Source organism: Falco naumanni, chromosome 20 (genome assembly GCF_017639655.2).
Source record: "Falco naumanni isolate bFalNau1 chromosome 20, bFalNau1.pat, whole genome shotgun sequence".
NCBI lineage: Eukaryota > Metazoa > Chordata > Aves > Falconiformes > Falconidae > Falco > Falco naumanni.
The window spans coordinates 1,732,363-1,750,922 of record NC_054073.1 but is presented as its reverse complement, the minus strand read 5'-3'; the positions used below and the strand labels follow the sequence as shown (position 1 = coordinate 1,750,922).

The window sequence follows — 18,560 nt, the reverse complement described above, 5'->3', positions numbered from 1 at the left end:
ACTGAGTCAAGTTCAAGGCTGCCCCGTGCAGCTCCAGCGCCGCGTTTTCAGCTCCTGAGGAGGGTGGGAGAAAGCAGCCGGCAGCGGGTCGGCTCCCCAGCAAGAAAAGTTCAACCCGTTTCTCGTTAGTTTGAACAAGTGGAGGGTTTAATGAGAATTTGTTTTGCTAGGAGGAAGGAAAGGTGAAAGTGCCTCGGGGGGTGCGTCGGTCGCCCTCCCCGTGCCCATCTCGGCCTGCCTGGGCCCATCTGCCTCTGGCAGTTTTCCTGCAAACCCCGTGGAAACGGGGATGAAGGAAGCGGGTAAATCCTGCTTTTTCAGGGCTTTTGGCTGTGTCTAAGGTTCAGGGCATTTTTGTTTGTTTGGTTTTTTGGTTGTTGTTTTTTTTAATAGAAAAACATACTTTATTGCTTTTTAACAATGAAAAGATTTTTACAACATATCACAGTTGAAGACAGATACTTTCTTTCCCCCCTCTTAAATTCGTGTCGCTGCTGTAAATCCAGATTGGTCCGCTCTCCCTGGGCTTGTCTCCCCCCTCGCTCCCGTCCCATCCCAAGGCCGCAGGGACATAACACACTTCCCTGGAGTCTTGGGGAAGGGTTTCCTGCTGGAAAACCAGCAGCAGCACCACCGGGAGCTGTAGCTGCCCAGGGCTTTGTGTCTTAAAGGTGGTGGAGAGCCGGAACAGCTGCTTGTGCGCAGCTCGGGGAGGTAAGGGCCGGGCTAACAGCCTTTCCTGCGGGACAAGCAGGGAGCCTGCAGCCCTGGGAGGTGAGGGAAAGCAGCGTGGCGCGGCCGTCACCCCCGTGCCGGTTTACAGTTTGATCCATCCCCATCTGCTGCTGTAACTTTCAAGGGAACGGGAGAACGTGGAGCTCTAATCGGCTTCGTAATGGTTACTATTAAACAACTACCTCTTGAGAGGAAACTTTCCCCTCGCCAAGGGAAAGTCAGCACCAGGCCTGGGGGCAGGAGGGATCCGCTGGGGGCAGGAGGGCGCTCAGAGCAGCCGCCCTCGGCACTCGATAGCCCCACAGCAGCACAGCAGCTCTTTGCCTTCCACGCTGCCTACTTCGTAGTTGTAATCCCATGTCAGCTCCGTGCCGGCTCGTATCCTCCTGGGAAGTAAAAAACAAAATAATAAAAAAAATTATTAAGAAACCGGACAGGCTGGGAGAAGAGGTGATTCCAGAACGAAGGATAAGCTGGAGCTCCTGCTAGCAGAGCGCAAGGCCTTGCCCGGGACCTCTCTGGCCAGGGCGGCAGGGTCCTGCTTCTGGGGCAAGGGGGAAGCAGCCAGCGCGGCTGCCCTCGGCTCTGCAGCGAGCGAAGGGACAAAGTTCGAGGAATCGCTCCCGCGGGGCTTCAGAGAGGCGACGCCGCTCGCGGTGCCCAGAAGGCACGTGGCAGGGATCCACCACCGCCCGCCTGGCGCTGCCGCGAAGGTTTGTGACTCGAACGAGCTGGGCAGCTGGCTGCTCCGCACTTAGCTCCCCGCTTCGGGAAGGTCTAAAACTGATGCAAAGCGCACCAGGATCTCCAGCAGAGGAGAGAGACCCTCGCCCAACTTGGCTCCAAGCTTTTCCCCGCTCGGGCTGGTGTAAAATTAAGGGGCAGTGGCTACCAGGAGTAGGAGACCCCTGGCCAAGGAGTGGGGTCCCAGCGGCCCTTCCCTGTGCACCACAACTCACTTGCTGGCGAAGAAGGCGACCCAGGGGAAGCGGAGGTCGTGTGTGTCCACAAAAACGTTCTGCACGAAGAGGTTAGGACTGCAGCTATGCTGTGAAGGGAGCGGAGACAACCGCAGTGAGCAAGTTCCTGCGTCGGAAGGGGCGCAGAGCGGCCCGTGGTAAACACAAGCCTTTATAAACAAGCAGCGTTCCCTGCTGAAACAGGCCACGCTCCCTCCCCTGCCTGCGCCGCCAGGGATGAGTCACAGGATCCACGCTTGCAAAGGTAACGGCGCTGGAAGGACTGACTTGGCCATCCTGCTCACCACGTGTCACGGGGCTGCAGCAGCTGCCTCGTTTCACTCACGTTAGGGGCGGGGGGAGGGGCATGGATCATCCTAATCTTGCTCTTTTCCCACTTTTTCTACTGTATTTATCTAGTCTTGGGGAGGAACAGGCCCCCTGAAAGGCCAAGTCACCCCAAAGATGTCCCCTTCCCTTCCCAGCTGCCGGGGGACGCTCCCTTTCGCCCGCTGCCGGGGCAGTGACTCACGTTGAGGTACCGGCCCAGGTTGCCCTCCAGCTTGGCATCGATGATGTAGCAGGACTCCTCTCCGTCGTAGAACTGGCGAGTGGTTTTATGGACGGGCGCGCTCTCGCCCTTGTCGGCCGCTGCCATGTTGGTGGACTTGATGGCGATGCCGTGAGTCGATTTCAGGGCGAAGCCCCGGGTGGATTTCACCGCCACCTGCCTCTTCACAGGACCTGCTGCAAGAGAGGAGCCAACGCCACCCCGTTCTCTCTCGTCCTCCAGAAGAGAAGCCCCGCGGTAGCGCTGCTGGCTCCCCCCTTTCACACAGGGGTAGCGAGCGCCTGAGGGATGCAGCTCAGACCTAAAATACCACCCTGGGGTGGCTCCTGGGAAGCTCCCAGCTCCGCTCGGCCCAGCACAGCCTGGAGACCCACCCTCATAAGCCCCACAGTTGCTTTTTCTGAAGATGTCCAGAAATATCTAGTCCTTCAGGACCAGGAGTTTGCAGTTATATCTCAAACAACACACGGGGAACCTTCAGACTTCAGTCCTCAGGCAAAACTCGGAGGTGTGTGGAGCGGGATGCAACACGCTCACACTGGTGTGTCCTCACGAGCCCTTCCCGGTGGTTTCTGGCCAAAATTTCTCGCTGTCCCCCCGTCCCTTCCGACCCCAGCAGCTGTCCGCACCTGAGCCAGACGAGGGGTTTTTCTTGTCATCCCCTTCCTCCTCCTCGGAGCCCGAGGAAATGGTCTGGATGTCGTCGCTGTCGTTGGTGGTGCCCTGGGCCTGCCCCGCCGCTGCCCGCCCGTTCTCCCCGTCACTGTCGGTGCTGCTGGACAGGGTCAGCACGTCCTGTGGAAAGGCAGGAACAGCTCCGAGCGCAGCCTGCGCCAGGCGGGAGCGTCGCTCTCCCGCTTCCTTCCCAAGCGACGTTCAGGGCTCCCTCGTCCCCCACGGTTCCGTGCTCTCTCAGAGCAGAGGACCTCTGTGCTCTTGGAAGCCCTTTGGAGGTGGCTCGGAGCTGAACGGGGCAGAAACCACCTCACAGGCCGGTGGCTGAGAGGGCAGCGGGGTTCCAGGGGGCACCCAGGCTGCGGGGAACTCGAGCCTGCACCGTTAGGTGCTCTGGGTTTTGCAAGGAAAGGAGAAGACCCCAAAACCCAAAGCTGGTCCCCCCCAGGATGGCTTCCTAGACCTGGCTCTGCCAAGCAACGGCTCCCTGGCGTGCTAGGCACACTGCATCCCGTTCGGTGCCGGCCCAAAGGCCGTGCTGTCCTCTCTTCCTGGGCTTTCGGAACCGTGAAGGGCCCCACTGTCTGAAGGAAATCAACTGTCCCCAGGAAATCCCAACTCCGAACCACCGGTGCTCAACTGGGAACAACGGTGGCATAGAAACAACCCAAAGCACGGTCCAAGGTCCTCATCAAACCCGGCGGGAGCCGAGGCAGAGCCAGCCCTGCGCCTCCCAGCCCGAAGGATCACCACTTACGTCTGTGGTGGGCTGCGGGGTGAGGGAATGCCGCCTGCTCTGCAGCAGGGCCGTCTTGCTCATCGGCCTCCGGACCCCTTCCAGTTTGGGCGGGCTGGGGTTGTAGCCGTACATCCTTCCCACGTCGCTCAGCCTGCGGGGCGAGGAGGAGAGCGGGTCACGCCTGCAGCTCCGGGGGGGTGTCCCCAGGCACAGACGGAGCAGCTGAGGGAAGGCGAGTGCCGGACACGACTGCCGACACGTCACCAAGCGTTTAATTTCCCGGGGCACAGCCCACCCCCCACCCCCCAACCTCCCCGCTTACTCTGGCAGCGGCACTAGAGTTGTTCAGGGGCAGCCCCAGAGTTACAGCAATTCGTTCAGCGTGATATTTGGAAACAAAAAGCAGGAAAATACAATTTAAGGAATCTTACCCAAGAATTTTGCTTGAGTCTTCAGGTTCCTGCAGAGTGGAGAAGTACAGAAGATTAAAATCTTTCCCTTGCGGAGCTTTCTTCAGCCCTTCTGCAGAAATGCTCCCCAAACCCCAGCCCAGGCGCGAGGAGCCGGCTGTCCCCACCGCTCGGCGTGACGCCCAGTCCAGGGGGTGCTCCAGAAGGGCCAAGTTACAACCGCGGGGCTCCCACCCTGCCCCCAGCCCCCCCGCAGGGGGCTCCAAGCCCTCTCCAGAGCGGGAGGTGGACAGAGACCTGCTGCCCCCAGCTCCCCCTCCCAGGGCTGCACGGGCACGTCGTGCCCAGGGCAGGAGGGATGTTCGGCTCAGCTCACGCCGAGCCACTTCGTTGTGGCCTCCTGTGTCACAACTTCCCCCAGGAAGGGGAAAAGCACCTCCCTGCCCCCCCCCCCCCCCCCCGTTGGGCAAAAGGCCACAAACACAGGGCGAGGGGACACCGAACAGCACCACAGTCCACCCAGTTGTGTTGTAGGGGTAGAGAAGCCATTTGAGCAAGAGCACAGCCGAGGACATCTCTGTGTCTCCGTTTCCTCAGCCGTGCCCCCAAGCCAGGCGCGGTGCCCCCCTCCCCGTCCCGCAGCCCCCCCAGCCCTCCCTTACATCTTTCTTCGGTGCCTTTGACTCTCCATCCAGCTCGCCTGGGGCAGCAGCACAGGTTTTCTCTCGCTCACCCGGGAGCTCCGTTTTGCTGACCTTGGCCTCGCCGCCTTCGCTCATCTTGAAGGAGGAGGTGCTGTCGTTGTCCTGGAAGGTGTCAGACATGCTGTTGGAGCTCAGCCATGAGGCCACTTTGTTCTTGGAGGTCTCCTCCGATATCGGCAGCTTACAGGAGGCGGCCACTGCCGTCTCGTCGTGGCTGATTTGCCGGGTGAGCCCCGAGTCCTTGGAGGCTGTCTCCGACAGCCCGTTCTCCTTCTGGCCCCGGGTCTGCCGTCGCGTGGCATAGCTGCGCCACACCGAGCTGGTACTGAAGTCCTCATCCTTGCAGAAGTTGTCATCAGAGCTGTCCTCGTTGGACTCCTCCTGCTCCTCGGTGCCTGTGTTCTCCTCCTCTTCATCCTTGAGGTCCACCCCGCTGCTGTCAGAAGAGCACTTTGCATCGCTCTCGTAGCCCTCCTTGAAGTTCTCCACGCTCTCAATGTGATCCAGGTTCGCAAAATATTCGTCACCCATCTCTAACCCCTCTTTGTCAGCAAAGTCATCTGTGAGGATTTTCCCTGGAGGTGGGGAATAGGAAACCTAAGCGTGAGTTTCCCAGGGATGACGTTCCTACCACCCCACAGGTTTTATCCTCCCCAAAGACTCGCTGAGGAGCAAACAGGACCGACACCACCTTATCCCAAAGCTGGGCTGGGAAAGGACAGCGTATTTCCCTGACACCCAAGGTAACATAAACCTGCAGCGGGCCCCTGCTAACATCCAGGCTTCCAAGATGGAAACCTCCAACCAGGCCTTCGAACGGGGCGACCGCCTTTGCCTCGGAAGGGCTGGAGGTGATGGTGTAGCGCAGGGGCAATATTAAGGGCAAGAAACCAGAGCGCCAGAACTCAGGCAATGCCTGCGGTTAGTTTCATTTCAGAGTTAACGCAACCAAGCTGCGCAACTTCTGCATTTTATTGGTTTGTGCCGACGTTCCAGCAACTGGTTTGATGTAAACAGGAAGCAGGTATGTGTTCATCCACCCTCAGCGTGCAGAAACAGCTCTGGGGATCCGAGCGCTTCTCTTGACGCTGGCACCGCAGCCACGCTGGCACCGCAGCACCTTGTTTTTGCGATAAACAAAGCCTAGCTCTCAGGCCTGACACAACCGGCTCTTTTCAGCTACTTATGCCCCCTGTCCTGAACCAAAAGCAAGCAGATTCCTATCTGAACGCCTGTGACCGCTGGGAAGCACGGTGGCTCGACAACGGCCTTGCATTCACAGCACCTGTTTCAAAAAGAAGAGTCTCCTACCTGCCTGTTCAGCAGGGCGAGCTCCTACCTGCGTAGATGCAGACGAAGGAGCCTTTAGCAATGTCATCAAGGCAGCGAATGCCCCAGCCTTTGTTCTGCGTCTTGAATAACTGCAGTCGGACTTGGAGCCCGTGCTGGACCAGGCGGTTGGTGCACATGTTAACGTTGCACTTGCACCTCTTGTTACACTCGTAAACTCTGAAAGAAAAGGAGAACAGTGAGATCTTCCTCGATAAAGCAATATCCCAAGGCTCGGCGGTGTACCAGCCACGATGCAAAGGGACTTGCAGCAGCGACTGCAAGCTCAGCGCAGGAGGGAGAGCGGAGCTGCCAGGTGCGAGGGTAACGCACGGGCGTCCCAGGCCACGCAGGACCAGATGGATCAAGAGCAGAGGCACATTTTCAGTATCTCCACTCGGCTCCGGGAAATACCGCCTCTCTCACAGCGCCAAGTTTCCGACGCTGGTATTTGTGAGGGAAGGAGAAGACGCAGCTCTGCTTACCCTGTCGGGAGGCATTCCTCCAGCCTTTTGTGCTGGTATCCTGCGTTGGGGTTGATCTGCCCACCTGGGGTACAGCCAGTCGCCTGGACTGTCAGCTGGTGACAGGCACATTTCGATCTAGAGAGACACACAGAGAAAAACCCACCTGTGCACCAGAAGTTAGTTTTACACACCAGTTTTACAGCAAGGAGAAAAAAAATCGCATCTTTTTGCATGTCTATGTGCAGAGACAGGGCTTGACTTGGAGTCAAACTTACAAGTGACCAGAGCAGACTCCCCCTGGGCCGCCCACCACCCTCCAGGTGCAGTGACACAGAGGAGTTCACCTACTTGTCCCTGCAGCCGTCCTTGCAGTCGCAGCCCACGAGGAATTCCCAGCTGGTGTTGATGTAAACCCCTTTGCCAGGGATGCGCTCCTTGCTGTAGGCCACTTGGGGAGGCGGGGTGTTATCGATCTCGTTGACACAGGACAGCGGCACGTCCTCCTTACCCTTGGTAATGTCTGCGATGTAGTAGTAGGGCTTGTAGGGCTGGAACTTGCGATCCACCAGCACGTAGGGATCCAGGCAGAACATCTCCAGGAAAAGGAAGTCGCAGTCTGTCTCGAAAAGGTAGCGCTCGATCTCCTGCATGGTCCTCAGGCACAGCCCACAGGGTGTCTTGTAGAGGACGTGGAAGCCCATCTTGCGGTTCACCCGTCGGCGGGCTGTCATCCGTCGGAAGTCGTAGAGCAGCGGGATGAGCAGGGGGTTCTTGCTGCGGTACTGATCGCTGCGGATGGGACGGACGCGGGACAGGCAGGTGTAGCTGCAGACGTGCGGCAGGTAGAAGAGTTTCTCCAGCGGGGCTCGGTAAGAGGGCTCGTTGGGCACGCGGTCCATCATGCCATGGAAGGCCTGCGCTGCGCCACCGCCTGCCTGGCCGCTGGTGAGCCTGTTAGGGGGAAAGGGACACACTGAACAGCCGCGGTTTATGGAAGAGCAGCGCCTTCTCCTCCAACTGCAGAGGGATTTTAGTTGAGACACAACTTAATTCCTATCAAAACAGCTGCTCTGGGACACGCTGCTTTGCTGCTTAGTCCAAATAGGCACAAACCCCAGCATCCCCGAGGGGCGAGGCTGGGCAGCCCACAAAGGGAGCATTACCAGCAGCAGAGAACAGAAAAACCCACCCCCCAATCAGAACTAGGGAAGCAAAACCAAGCACAAGTTGGATGTGGTCTCAGCACACACACCAGCAGCTTCTGTGCTGCGCAGCGACTGCCACAGAGCCACCCGAGCTCAGGCCAACGACAAAACGTCAGGAACAGTTGTCTGGGAGGGAGAACAAGGTAAGAGGAAGGCGAACGCTCGGGACTGGACGAGCTGGTGAGTGAAGGTGTCAATCGGTCACAAAATAAACCCGTGCTAATCCCGACCTCTCGCACGCACGCAGGGATTTGTAGGAAGCGTGAAGCAGCTCTGCCTACCGATGCTGCGGGGCCGCGCTCAGCCGTCCCGATGGAGGTGCCTCACTTAGGACAGGTGAAGAAGGCGATGACTGCCCGGAGCCCACGGAGCCAGGACGGAAGGATGTGCTTTTCTTGGCCACTTGCTTCCTCGACTGGGCCAGCTGACTGTCGGTGCACCTGCGCGAGGGAAGAAGGGAGGCCATCTGCAAGATGTACACGTTCACACAACGGCAGGATTTAGACAGACGGGACAGGCCGAATAACACTCCCCCCTGGAAGTTGGCAACAGTGTGCCGTCCAAGAGAAACAGAGCAGATTTTTTTTCCTAACGAGTGTGAAAATCAACCCATTTCTGACTATTGGTGCTGCAGGATCCCACAACAACCCCAACCAAATGCCAGAACTGGCCTACATCTAAAAGCAACTTCTGACATACTGCTATTTATTTGGAAGTAAGGGATAAGGGTGAGAGGGAGTGTAAGGGGGATGTCCAAGGCCTTTATTTCAGGAAGCCGGACAAACCACTACTTGAAGAAACCCCTGCAACAGCAGAAACAAGAGTTTACAGAGGCTCAATCAGTGCAACAGTACTGAGCAGTGGGAGGAACAAGGAGTACAGTGGACTCTCTTGTCCTTACCAAGAGGTGACTGCACAAAGGAATGTAACAGCATCACTGACAAAAGGGCTACGAGGGGCTCCCGAACACCTCTGCAGCCCGATGCACCACATCAGGAAGGTGGGCGGCACCTGGAAGACACTACCTTCGTGTTCCGAGCAAACACCATGGAGGTTTTTGATCCATTTATACCGATTAAACAGAAAACCACCCCAAACCAGCCACTGGTTTTCCCACAGGTGGAAGAACACAGTTATCAGGGCAGAAAAGGAGGAGACAGTGAGAGCAAGAGGAGGTGACTATCTGCAAACGTCTGCCTCAAAAGCAAGGTGTTAACACACATTTCAAAATTCAAGAGGAAGAGGAAAAAAAGCTTCCATCAACAGGCTTTAAAGAGTCAGAAATAGCTGACAGTGGCTCCCTGCCACTGTAGAAGAACTTGAAGGCGGGACTAGAGAGGGAAGAGAACTAGACCTTCCTCAGAGTAAACAAAACACGAGAGTGAAGAAACCATTCTCGCAGTTTTAATAATCTAAAACTAAAGTGGTTTTAACCCAACAGTATCCCTCGGGACAGCAGGGACACCGATATGGTACGCTGCCTTCAGTCACTGTTAAAAACCAGTTGTCTTTAAGCCGGTCACTCCTTAAGGGCAGGGCAGGGCAACAGCTGTAGTAGTGTCTCCTTGTATCAGATCTGAAAACAAGATCCTAAAGTCAAAGCTGCCGTCTGGAGGGAACAAAAAAGGCTTCCTGTAACCATGCAAGGACCGTTAAATGGAAAAGGAGAGTTTGGCAGCCGACGAGACAGCAGGCAGGCAGTCCAACTTCATCGCCTTCGTGCCGTGTCCCTGCACATCCTTCCTACAGCCTCGACAGCTCGGGCTGCTCTGGTGTTAGGGGCTGGCAGGCTGGCCCTGGGCTGACGGTGGAGGAGGCAGCTTGCGTTTCTCGTTCTGGAGCAGACCTCCTTCAGCATCGGCCTCTCCTTGGTCACGTAAGAGGTGAGGGACAAGGCTATTACAGCTTTGATTCTCACGTCTCCGTCAGGAGGAGCATTCTCAAGTGAGCTCCCACATCCAGGGGCAGAACGGCTCATATTGCACTGGTACTTGGTGAGGAATCCCCTCCTGAGACCGGAGGCTGGCGGCAGGTGGGGCTCCTGAGATGCTGCTACGCCTGGAGAGCATCGGGTAAATAAAGATTCACGTGTTGCACAGGTTCCTTACAGCTGGGACATCTCTTTTCTCCCTTCTGCCCATGCAGCAAGGCACAGTCACAGCAGAAGATATGCTGGCAGGGGACCAGGCATCCAGAAATTCGGATGGGAAATCCACAGTGGTGACAGTAATTAACTGGGAGAGCCTCTCTCTCCCCTAGAAAGTTATTACAGTCCCAGAGCGCACGCCCAGGTACCCTGGTGTTCTCCAACACGCTCCCTCCATCACAAGGCCGAGCTCCTCCTTCATCCAGGCCTCCTTGGGCACCAGCCTGCACCTCCGAGAACGTCCTGCTTGGGCCCCCGGCAGCGGGAGGCACGTGTGCGACTTGGCTGTGGCTTAGCTTTATCGGGTTTGGTCTGTGACCACCGAGACCAACCACTGATCCTGAGTTCTCAGCGCCTTGTAAGTCATTGAGGTCTGCGAGCAGGTCAGTCCGAGTGGAGGGATACAAGGCAGCCGGGGACCAGTGCCTGGATCGTGACACGAGGGAGCAATTCAGATTTTCAGAAGAGAAGGAGCAAACTTTCTAACTTGGAAATAGATCAAGTGCAAAGCTTTAGCCCTGAGTAAGAACAATGGCATTTGGCTCAGGGGGTGCTGGGCTGTCAGCTCTCCCGCCCCCAATTACTCATCCAGCAGCCTTTCTCTGTAGTTTCCCCCAGAAGCATGACTAAAAGAGATCTGTGTAACCAGGAAACAAGCCTAGTCAGGGAGGAAACCCGCACCTGAGGATTCCTCTGCACAGAAAGCGTGGTGCCTGAAAGAGCTGAGCACTGGAGACGGGACACAAAGGAGGCAGTGGTGGAAGCAGAGAACTGACTCAGGTACTTACTCCATCTCAGCAGGCTGCGGAGACACGGACTGTGCAGCCAGCGAGGCCGCCTGCATTTGCTCTAAAGGTTTGTAATGGGTACCAGCTCCTGTTAAATCCTGTGTATATTGTACTACGGGCCCTTTGCTCCTGACGGCACCTAGTGGGGAGGGGAAAAAGCAAAATATCAGCAGGAAAAGTCTCTACCATCGACCAAAATTTGTGGCACTAGCTACAAAATATTGATTTAGTCCCCGAAGGCAATCAAAACAGAGACATTCACAACTAACACCCGGTCATTGCCTGAGCTGAGTCAGAGCCAGTCACCCCAAACAGATTCCGGCCACTTTACCCAAATGCAGTTTGGTTTTGTGACATCTTTATGCCAGGGGAAAAAGCCCACTGTAAATCTTAAAGCTCCAGGAGTTCTGCTAAAAAAACAACCACCAAAACCAAACAAAAGCCAAAACAACCCACCTGCCCCCACCAACCTACCACACGTCCACTCAAATTCCAGGATATCAACTGAAAAAGATGTCACATACCGACATTGGGACGAGTCCTCGCTTGTCCACTTTGCTTCTTTTCTTGGGTGGAGGCCGTGGAAGTTTTCATGCTGAACATGGGCTCAAGGCGTGTGGAACCCCGGTAAATCCACTCACAGCGTTTATCATCCTGCAGTAAGGAGAAGGCAACACTCACAGCAAGAGCTTCCAGAGGTACAGTACCGGCCTGGGAGGCAGCAGCATGCTTTTAGGGTGAGCAGAATCGCATGGAAAGGAGGCGCAAGCATTGACGTGAAGGCTCTTGAAAGACCATGCAGCAAATAACTCATCATGTCTGGGGGAGCACTGAACACAAACCCAATCTAGACAGAGGTCCCCAAACCTCAAATGCAGTTCTGTTCTCAGCCCAACAACCGACCAAGGAGGCACCGTTGGAGAAACCAGACCCTTTCAGGAGACAAGTTATCTGCTCTAGGACAGGGGGGTTAAATTTGCAAGTGCACAATGTCTTCCCCAGCCTCAGTGGCTATGCAGCAATCTGGACGGGAAGGGAGCCAAGCCAGCACAGGTAGTACGTCTGCTCCCTTTCTGCAATTTGTAGAATGTGAGCAAGCAGGTTATCATAGCTTCTGCTCAGTTTCTCTCCTGTGTCTCAAACCGACGCTTGTATTTGGACAGAAGACACAGCTAGGTGTTTATATCGAGGAAAGGGTCAGGATGGAACACCTGCAGATGATGAATTTTCTTTCTTATTCATCTGTCGCTTTCAAGTTTCACATGCAAAATGCTTTAAAAAGGCTTTTGAAGCTTTTGTCATGCAAATGGAAGTGTTTCACCTTCACTATCAGTGCACAGGAGAAACTGGCAGTCTACCTACTGAGCAAAACACCTGCTTGCTCCAGGACCCTGTCTGCCATTAGCAAGGAAGCGGGACTGCACCAGCCCAAGTCAGCCAACCTCCAACTCAAATTTAAGCCTATCTTCCCTTCTTAATGGGAAAAAGAAAATTGCTCTACCAGGAAAAGGATTTTGACCAGACTGCCATCTACTTCTTCCACTCTGGATTTCCACCAGGTCCCTTCCCACTCGGTTTTGATCAGCTGTCCATTCTTCAGCAGTACCATGGGCCGGTTGGGGTAGGCTGTGATGTACTCCTCAATGAAATCACGACAGGAAACATCCTCTATGTCTTCCCAGGTCTTTTTTACTGCTCAGAAAGAGACAGTTGGGAGAAAGAGAAGAGGAGGAAAGACTCTTACAAAAAGAAACTTTAACTCTTTCCCAAAGAGATCCCAGGTGGATTTTTACGTAAGAACAACCAAGCAGCAATCCTGAGTGGCTGGATTATTGGCGGTAGGGCACCCAGCCACGTTAATGCACCCAGAGTGCAAGGAATCACAGCAGACTCACTCTGCCCGTAACAAACCACTATTTCCTCCAGCTTCATATGCAAATATCTACAGGCACAGCAGCAGAGGGGCCATGCAGCCTGTCTGTCCCGTGTTTTTTGAGCCCCGGCTCTTTCACACCCCCAAAGGCTCTCCATACAATTTCAGTATCAGGACACCGGAGGGGCAGAGATCACTCACATGGCCTGCAGACTGGGTACAGCTCCCACTCCTTGACATAGGAAGCATAGCCATCATCAAAGAAGATCAGGAATCTGGAGAAGAGCAGCGTTGGAAGTTGGAAATTAGAAACACAGCTGAGTAAAACGCAGCTCCACATCACATAACGGAAGCGGAGAACCCCTCCCGTTTCTGCTGCCAGTCCCGAAGAACCTCGACTCAGACACAGTGGATGAGGAGATCGTGTGCTTTGCAGCACGGCTGCTTCCCTCGGTTCTTACAGAACAGCTCTCCCCCAGCCCCGAGCTCTCCCTCGGCTCCCAAAGACAAAATAGAAGCTGCCCGAAGGCTTCCCAGCAGCATAGCACAGCCTCTTCCCTCAGTTCCCTCCATGCCTCGGCCACAGGAGGTAAAGGAAAAGACAGTTTCGTTGCTCCTAATCTCTCCAAGAAAAAATGTATTTTGGAGCCTCTGGGAGGGACACCGCCAGGGCTCAACCTGTGGACAGGAGCATGAGAGTCTCCCCAGTGTCTGGGGGGGCCGGGAGCTCAGAGGGGGACACCCCCAAGGCTGGATACAGCACCGCTTAGCGCTGCGTGCCTCTCTACAATAACTGCAGGATATGGAGCCGTACAAAGCTTGGCATGACGAGGGATCAGCGTTACAGGCAGCCCAGCCAGGAGGAGCAAATTTGCAACGTGAGTAATAAATGCAGTTCATTTTCAGTTATTAAACACAGATCAGATAGAACTTGACACAATTAGGCCTTTATGGCAGATCCACGCTTGAAAACGAAGAGGGTGACTATATCCTTTATGAATCTTCTCAGAAAGGCCACAAGCCTGAACCACAACATAAAAAAAAACCCTGCCCCTTATTTACAGCCGCCTGAGAAGGCTGCTTTAGACCTGCTGTTTCCTCTGTAAGTGCTCTGGCAGCACTGCTGGCACCGAACGCTTCTAGGGCTCCTGTTTCCTAACGCTATGTTTAATGCCTTGAGCAGTGCAGACTGACATTTGTGTGATAGTTTGAATGAATTACCAGATATAATTTCTGGCTCAGGGACATGAGTAATAGAATGGAAGCTCCACCCAAGAGCTTTCAGAGATAAGAGAGACCAAAGAATCAACATTCAGAACTACATCTCTGGAAAGGGCAGGAAAGAATTTCGATCCTGTGGTAGCAAATACACTTTTTTTTAATCTTTTTTCCCCCCTGAAAACAAACAGAAAAAAATGTGAAAGAGAGAGAGAGGGTACAGGACTGCGGAGGAGAATACATACCGATCTTTATTCTTCACGTTTGGGGTTTCAGCCACAATGCCAGCATACAGCCAAACCTGATTCCCGTCTTTGTATTTTGCCACAACCCTGCTGCCAACGTAGTGTTTCTCAGGCGCGGGGTGATAGTCATAAGCAATGTGATTGCCAGAAAGCAAACTCTTCCCTTTATTATCAAATTTCACTTTGTACTTCTTCCCAGCACCTGAAAGACATTTCAACGCGGCAGGATAAATAAAAGCTGACTGCAAGAAGTCCAGTACCCTGCAGCACTCTGGTCCAAGTTCAGAACTTATTGAAAGCGTTTTCAGAAATTAATTTGGAAGGTAAAATATAGTGGAGATGTGTTGTTCTTACAACTCTTTCCCAGTGCTCTGACACAGGAGGAGACCTGCTCCAAGCCTGATCAACATCATCCACCCAAAGCTTAGCAAAAACCACAAGCACCAAGTCACAGCATCAAGCGCGGGACGTACCGATCGTCTGGATGGCGATTAGAGTTCCTTTGTGCCACGTTTTGGTTCTCTTTTTGCCCAGGATCCTCATGCCAACGTTCAGATCACCATCATTGCTGAGATCGCTCCCAGCTGCTGCAAGGCCAACGGGCTGGACAGCACTGGAGGTTTCCTGAGGGGTTTGTGCATCTACCCAAGGAACAGCAACAGAAGGTAAGTTAAGAAATTGCCCAAAGATTCCCTCGCTTATGCACGCAACTGAAGAACATCTCAGCCTGAGACAGGAGGCGTTCTTGCCTTCCATTAGTTCAGTCAGCCTAAGTGCCTCAGTTTTACTGGATGGAGTAATCAGCAAGTGAGGTTTAAACACCATTAAAAAGTTTTCATGTTATGGAAATTGCACCACATGCATTTGCTTTCGGAAAGGGCTTAAAAAAAAAAAAAAAAAAGGACTTCAGAATCAACATGTCCTAATAGGTCTTTCCAGCAGGGAAAGAGAATAGTTATTTTTCAGGTACCAAACTGTCAGATGCAGACAGGACCAGGGGAAGGACACACACGGGTGTCAGCCCATGTCTCAAGAGGCTCTCACACACCGACCTTTTTGTGCATCCTGGGCATTTGTTTTCTTGTTCACGGCATCCATAAATCTCTGCACATCCTGGGCAGACTTTCTCATTGCAGCCATGGCTTCCCGCAGCTGAAGGGAAGGAAAGAGAGAAAATATGAAGAATCTTTTCGGTTTTGTACCGAATACAATGTTGTCCTAAGCATTACGGCAAAACCCCACTTCAGATGCACGCTATAGTCAAGTCTTTTCCAACTCACCAGAGTCTGATCCTTTGTGATTCTGGAACTACTGTTGCCTGCATTTCAAGAGAAAAGAAGTGGTTTCAAACATCTTGGGGAGGAAAAAATCCACCCTAGTTAAGCCACTGAAAGAAGAGGGAACAGAGAAAAGCATCTATTCGAAGCAGATTACCAAGCCACCCTTTCTAGAGGCACAAGACGCTGCACAGGCTGCTCCCCCTTGGGGCAGCGTTTGACAGGGACAACGGTCAGGCTGGTGGGAGATGGGAGAAGTCCTGGTTTGGGACTCCGGGAGCCACGGAACAGTTACGGGCCCTGGCAGACCACGCAGCAGTGATGTTCCTCACGAGCTAATGGGTTTTCCTACCAGATCCTCTCCCGCTTACAGGCGAGCGTGGCTTATGGCCAACTTTATGATACCCTTATTCTGATCCCTCTTGTTCCCATGCTCCTCCGGGACATACTCGGATCTCCATCCCTCCCCTCGGTCCCATGCAGCGCAATGAGATACTGAACTGTGCTTCCAGCCCGAATCGATACTCATGACATCGTCGTCGTCTTCATCTGGGATCTCAATCACTTCCGTGGGCTTGGCAGCCAAGTCCTCGTCCTCAGAGCTGCTCTCGCGGTACTGGAGGCCCAGCTTGGAGTACAGATCCTTCACCAGTATCTCACATTTATCAATAGCTCTGGGGAAAGAAAGAGAAGAGCAGCGACAGGAAAAGACAAGGTGAGTGCAGCTGTACATCCCACAATACTGCAGAAATAAACAGGAACTGACTGCTGGGGAGCTGCTAATTAAATACAACCATGATGAGGTGAGGGAAGAGTATTCACATGAAGGATTTAAAGCCACAGGGGGAATAATTTTAATTATCCCTCAACAACCACATGGGCAAACGAACTGATGTAGAACCACAGCATCAGTCGACACCGAAAGGAAATGGGCAGCACTCAAGCCATCTCCCCGTCCTCTGCTCCAAGGCTCTGACGCACGGCTGCGATTCCAAGCGCACCCACCTCGAAGCGTCATCAAAGAGCCGGTCAACATGAGCCACCTCTTCTTCCTTCTGTTTCACGCACTTCTCCAGCTCCTCCAGCTGCTGCTTCCTTTGCTTCACACACTCAAACTTCTCCAGCTCTTTGTCAATGATATCCTGGAGCTCCTCCATGGAGATTCCCAGCTCGTCCATCACTTCTTGCTGCAGCTCTTTGATCTCCTGGGAATCCATTTCTGTTGTAACTGACACCACAAAGAGATGAGAAAAGGCTGGTGAAACCCTACTGCTGTAGCACATCCTCTGAGGCACAGTGCTCACGAGAGCATAAGCTCCATTTTTTGAAAGCTAAACAGGAAGAAAATGTTAAATATGTTAAGATAACATCACAAGGAGCCAAAAATAACCAAAGTGCAAAGCAGACTGTGGAGCCAGAGGATTCCAGGACAACCAGGGACTCCTGACGTTTCCTCTGATCTCTGCCCAGACTCTCCAAAGCCCCTGAACGCCAGAGCCTTACGTTTCCCCACCTCAGCGCCCTCTCCTCTGCGAAACCTGCGGGCAGTTCTCACCCCGCTGCCTCGCCTGGGAGGAAAGCCACACGGGTGCCTCTCCCAGCCCGTCCCACAGCTTCACCTTCACACAGCAGCCCTGCAGAGCTCCTGTCCTCCCCTGCCTGTGGCATTTAAGGAACGGGATAACATCCAGCCCCAGGGATGGGGATGGTCCCAGCACTCTCCTCTGTCCCTCCAGTCCTGTTGAGCTGGGCCTGGCGGTAACACATCCAGTCTTCACTCCTTTGAAGCCTGGCCTCCGTCAGCAGCCCCCAGACACCTCCCTCCCTCCCACAAGGCTCCCTGCTCTCACCTCTCTCTTCAGGCTCCCTGCCTGTCCCATGCCCCCACCCTGCTCCCGTCACCCCGATCCAGCTCTCCCTGCCCACGTTTCTCCCCACCTGCACCCCCGCCCCCCCCAGCCACACCACCACACACTCTCCCCCTGCCTGACAGATGCAAAGAGACCCCCACAGCCCCCCAACACCTCCCACCCCAACGACCACACACCTCCCCCACAGCCCCCATCAGCCTCCACTTCCTAACGCCTCCCACCCACACCCCCCCCCCTCACACCCAGGGCCCTGTCCAACAGCCCCCACAGCACCCCCAACCCCATTCCTCCCCACACAGCCCCATCCCAATGCCGCCACAGCCCCCCCTCACACCCTAGCCCCCCCGCCCCCCACTCCCAGTGTCCTCACGCTCTCTCTTACACCCTGCACTTTGCTTAGATCGGCAAGTTTCCATCAACCTGTCGTCCTAGAAAAGTCCCTGCCCCACAGCCCCTCCCCCCAAGCACCCCCCCACCTCACCCGTGGATGTCCCCTCACATCCCCTCAGTCCCCCTGCCCCACAGCCCCCTCTCTACACCCCACATCCCTTCACAGCCCCTCACTCTCCCCAGTCCCCTGCCCCTCTTTTCCCCTCACGGCCCCTCGCTCCCCCTGCCCCACAGCCCCCTCGGGCAGGCCGCACTCACCGAGGCTCCCAGGCCCGAGGCCCGCCGCGCCCCCAGCTGCTGGGGAGAAGGAGGTGTGTTGGGGGGGGAGGGGCTCCAACGGACGCTGCTTGACGTCACTTCCGGTTACAGTAGCCCCGCCCCCCGGGGCACCCAGCCTCCCCCGCCGGCAGGAGCGCTCGCGCGCGGCACCGCGCATGCGCTGGGGGCGGGGCCAGGGCCGCTTAAAGGCGCAGCGCCCCCAACAAGGCGCGGTGCTGCCCCCTGGGGGAGGGCGTTGGGAAGGGCCCGGGGCCCTGAGGGGCCGCGTAGGTCCGGAGGGTGTCGGGGACCCACAGAGTGCTCGGAGGGGATGGGTGGGCTTTGGGGGTGCTGGGGAGCTCTGAGGGGCCTTGGGGGGGGGTGCTGGGGAGCGCTGTGGGGGCTGGGCTGCTGGGTGATGGAGCGCTCTGAGGATGTCAGGGGTCTTTGGGGGGGCACTGGGGAGCTCTGAGGGTGCTGGGGGGCCTTGGGGTGCTGGGGGGCACTGGGGAGCCCTGAGGGTCCTGAGGAGCCTTGGGGTGCTGGGGGGCACTGGGGAGCCCTGAGGGTCCTGAGGAGCCTTGGGGTGCTGGGGGGCACTGGGGAGCCCTGAGGGTCCTGAGCTTCCACAGTGCTGGAGGGCCCTGGAGCGCCGAGTGGTCCAGGGTGTCTGGGGGTGCCGTGGTGCTCGGGGGGCTGG

General features: G+C 55.4%; 1 protein-coding gene across 6 annotated transcripts; it reads right to left on the bottom strand.

Moving 5' to 3' along the window:
• Positions 1-380: 380 nt before the first annotated feature.
• SETDB1 (SET domain bifurcated histone lysine methyltransferase 1) lies at positions 381-18,053 on the bottom strand. 6 transcript variants are annotated; one of them, XM_040618408.1, is made up of 22 exons: positions 17,861-18,053; positions 16,347-16,569; positions 15,843-16,015; positions 15,345-15,382; positions 15,117-15,216; positions 14,538-14,705; positions 14,065-14,266; positions 12,803-12,876; positions 12,230-12,420; positions 11,253-11,382; positions 10,729-10,867; positions 8,076-8,234; positions 6,938-7,540; positions 6,608-6,724; positions 6,133-6,302; positions 4,752-5,368; positions 4,111-4,139; positions 3,698-3,830; positions 2,895-3,093; positions 2,227-2,441; positions 1,695-1,783; positions 381-1,121 (listed from the first exon to the last, which is right to left on the bottom strand). In XM_040618408.1, the coding sequence occupies exons 1-22, from the start codon at positions 18,036-18,038 to the stop codon at positions 1,004-1,006; spliced, it is 4,065 nt and encodes a 1,354-aa protein (XP_040474342.1). In that variant the 5' UTR covers positions 18,039-18,053; the 3' UTR covers positions 381-1,003. The 6 variants fall into 6 exon arrangements, with proteins under 6 accessions (XP_040474342.1, XP_040474343.1, XP_040474344.1 ...); XM_040618409.1 differs by having other exon boundaries at positions 2,227-2,438; XM_040618410.1 differs by having other exon boundaries at positions 2,895-3,060.
• Positions 18,054-18,560: the final 507 nt, after the last annotated feature.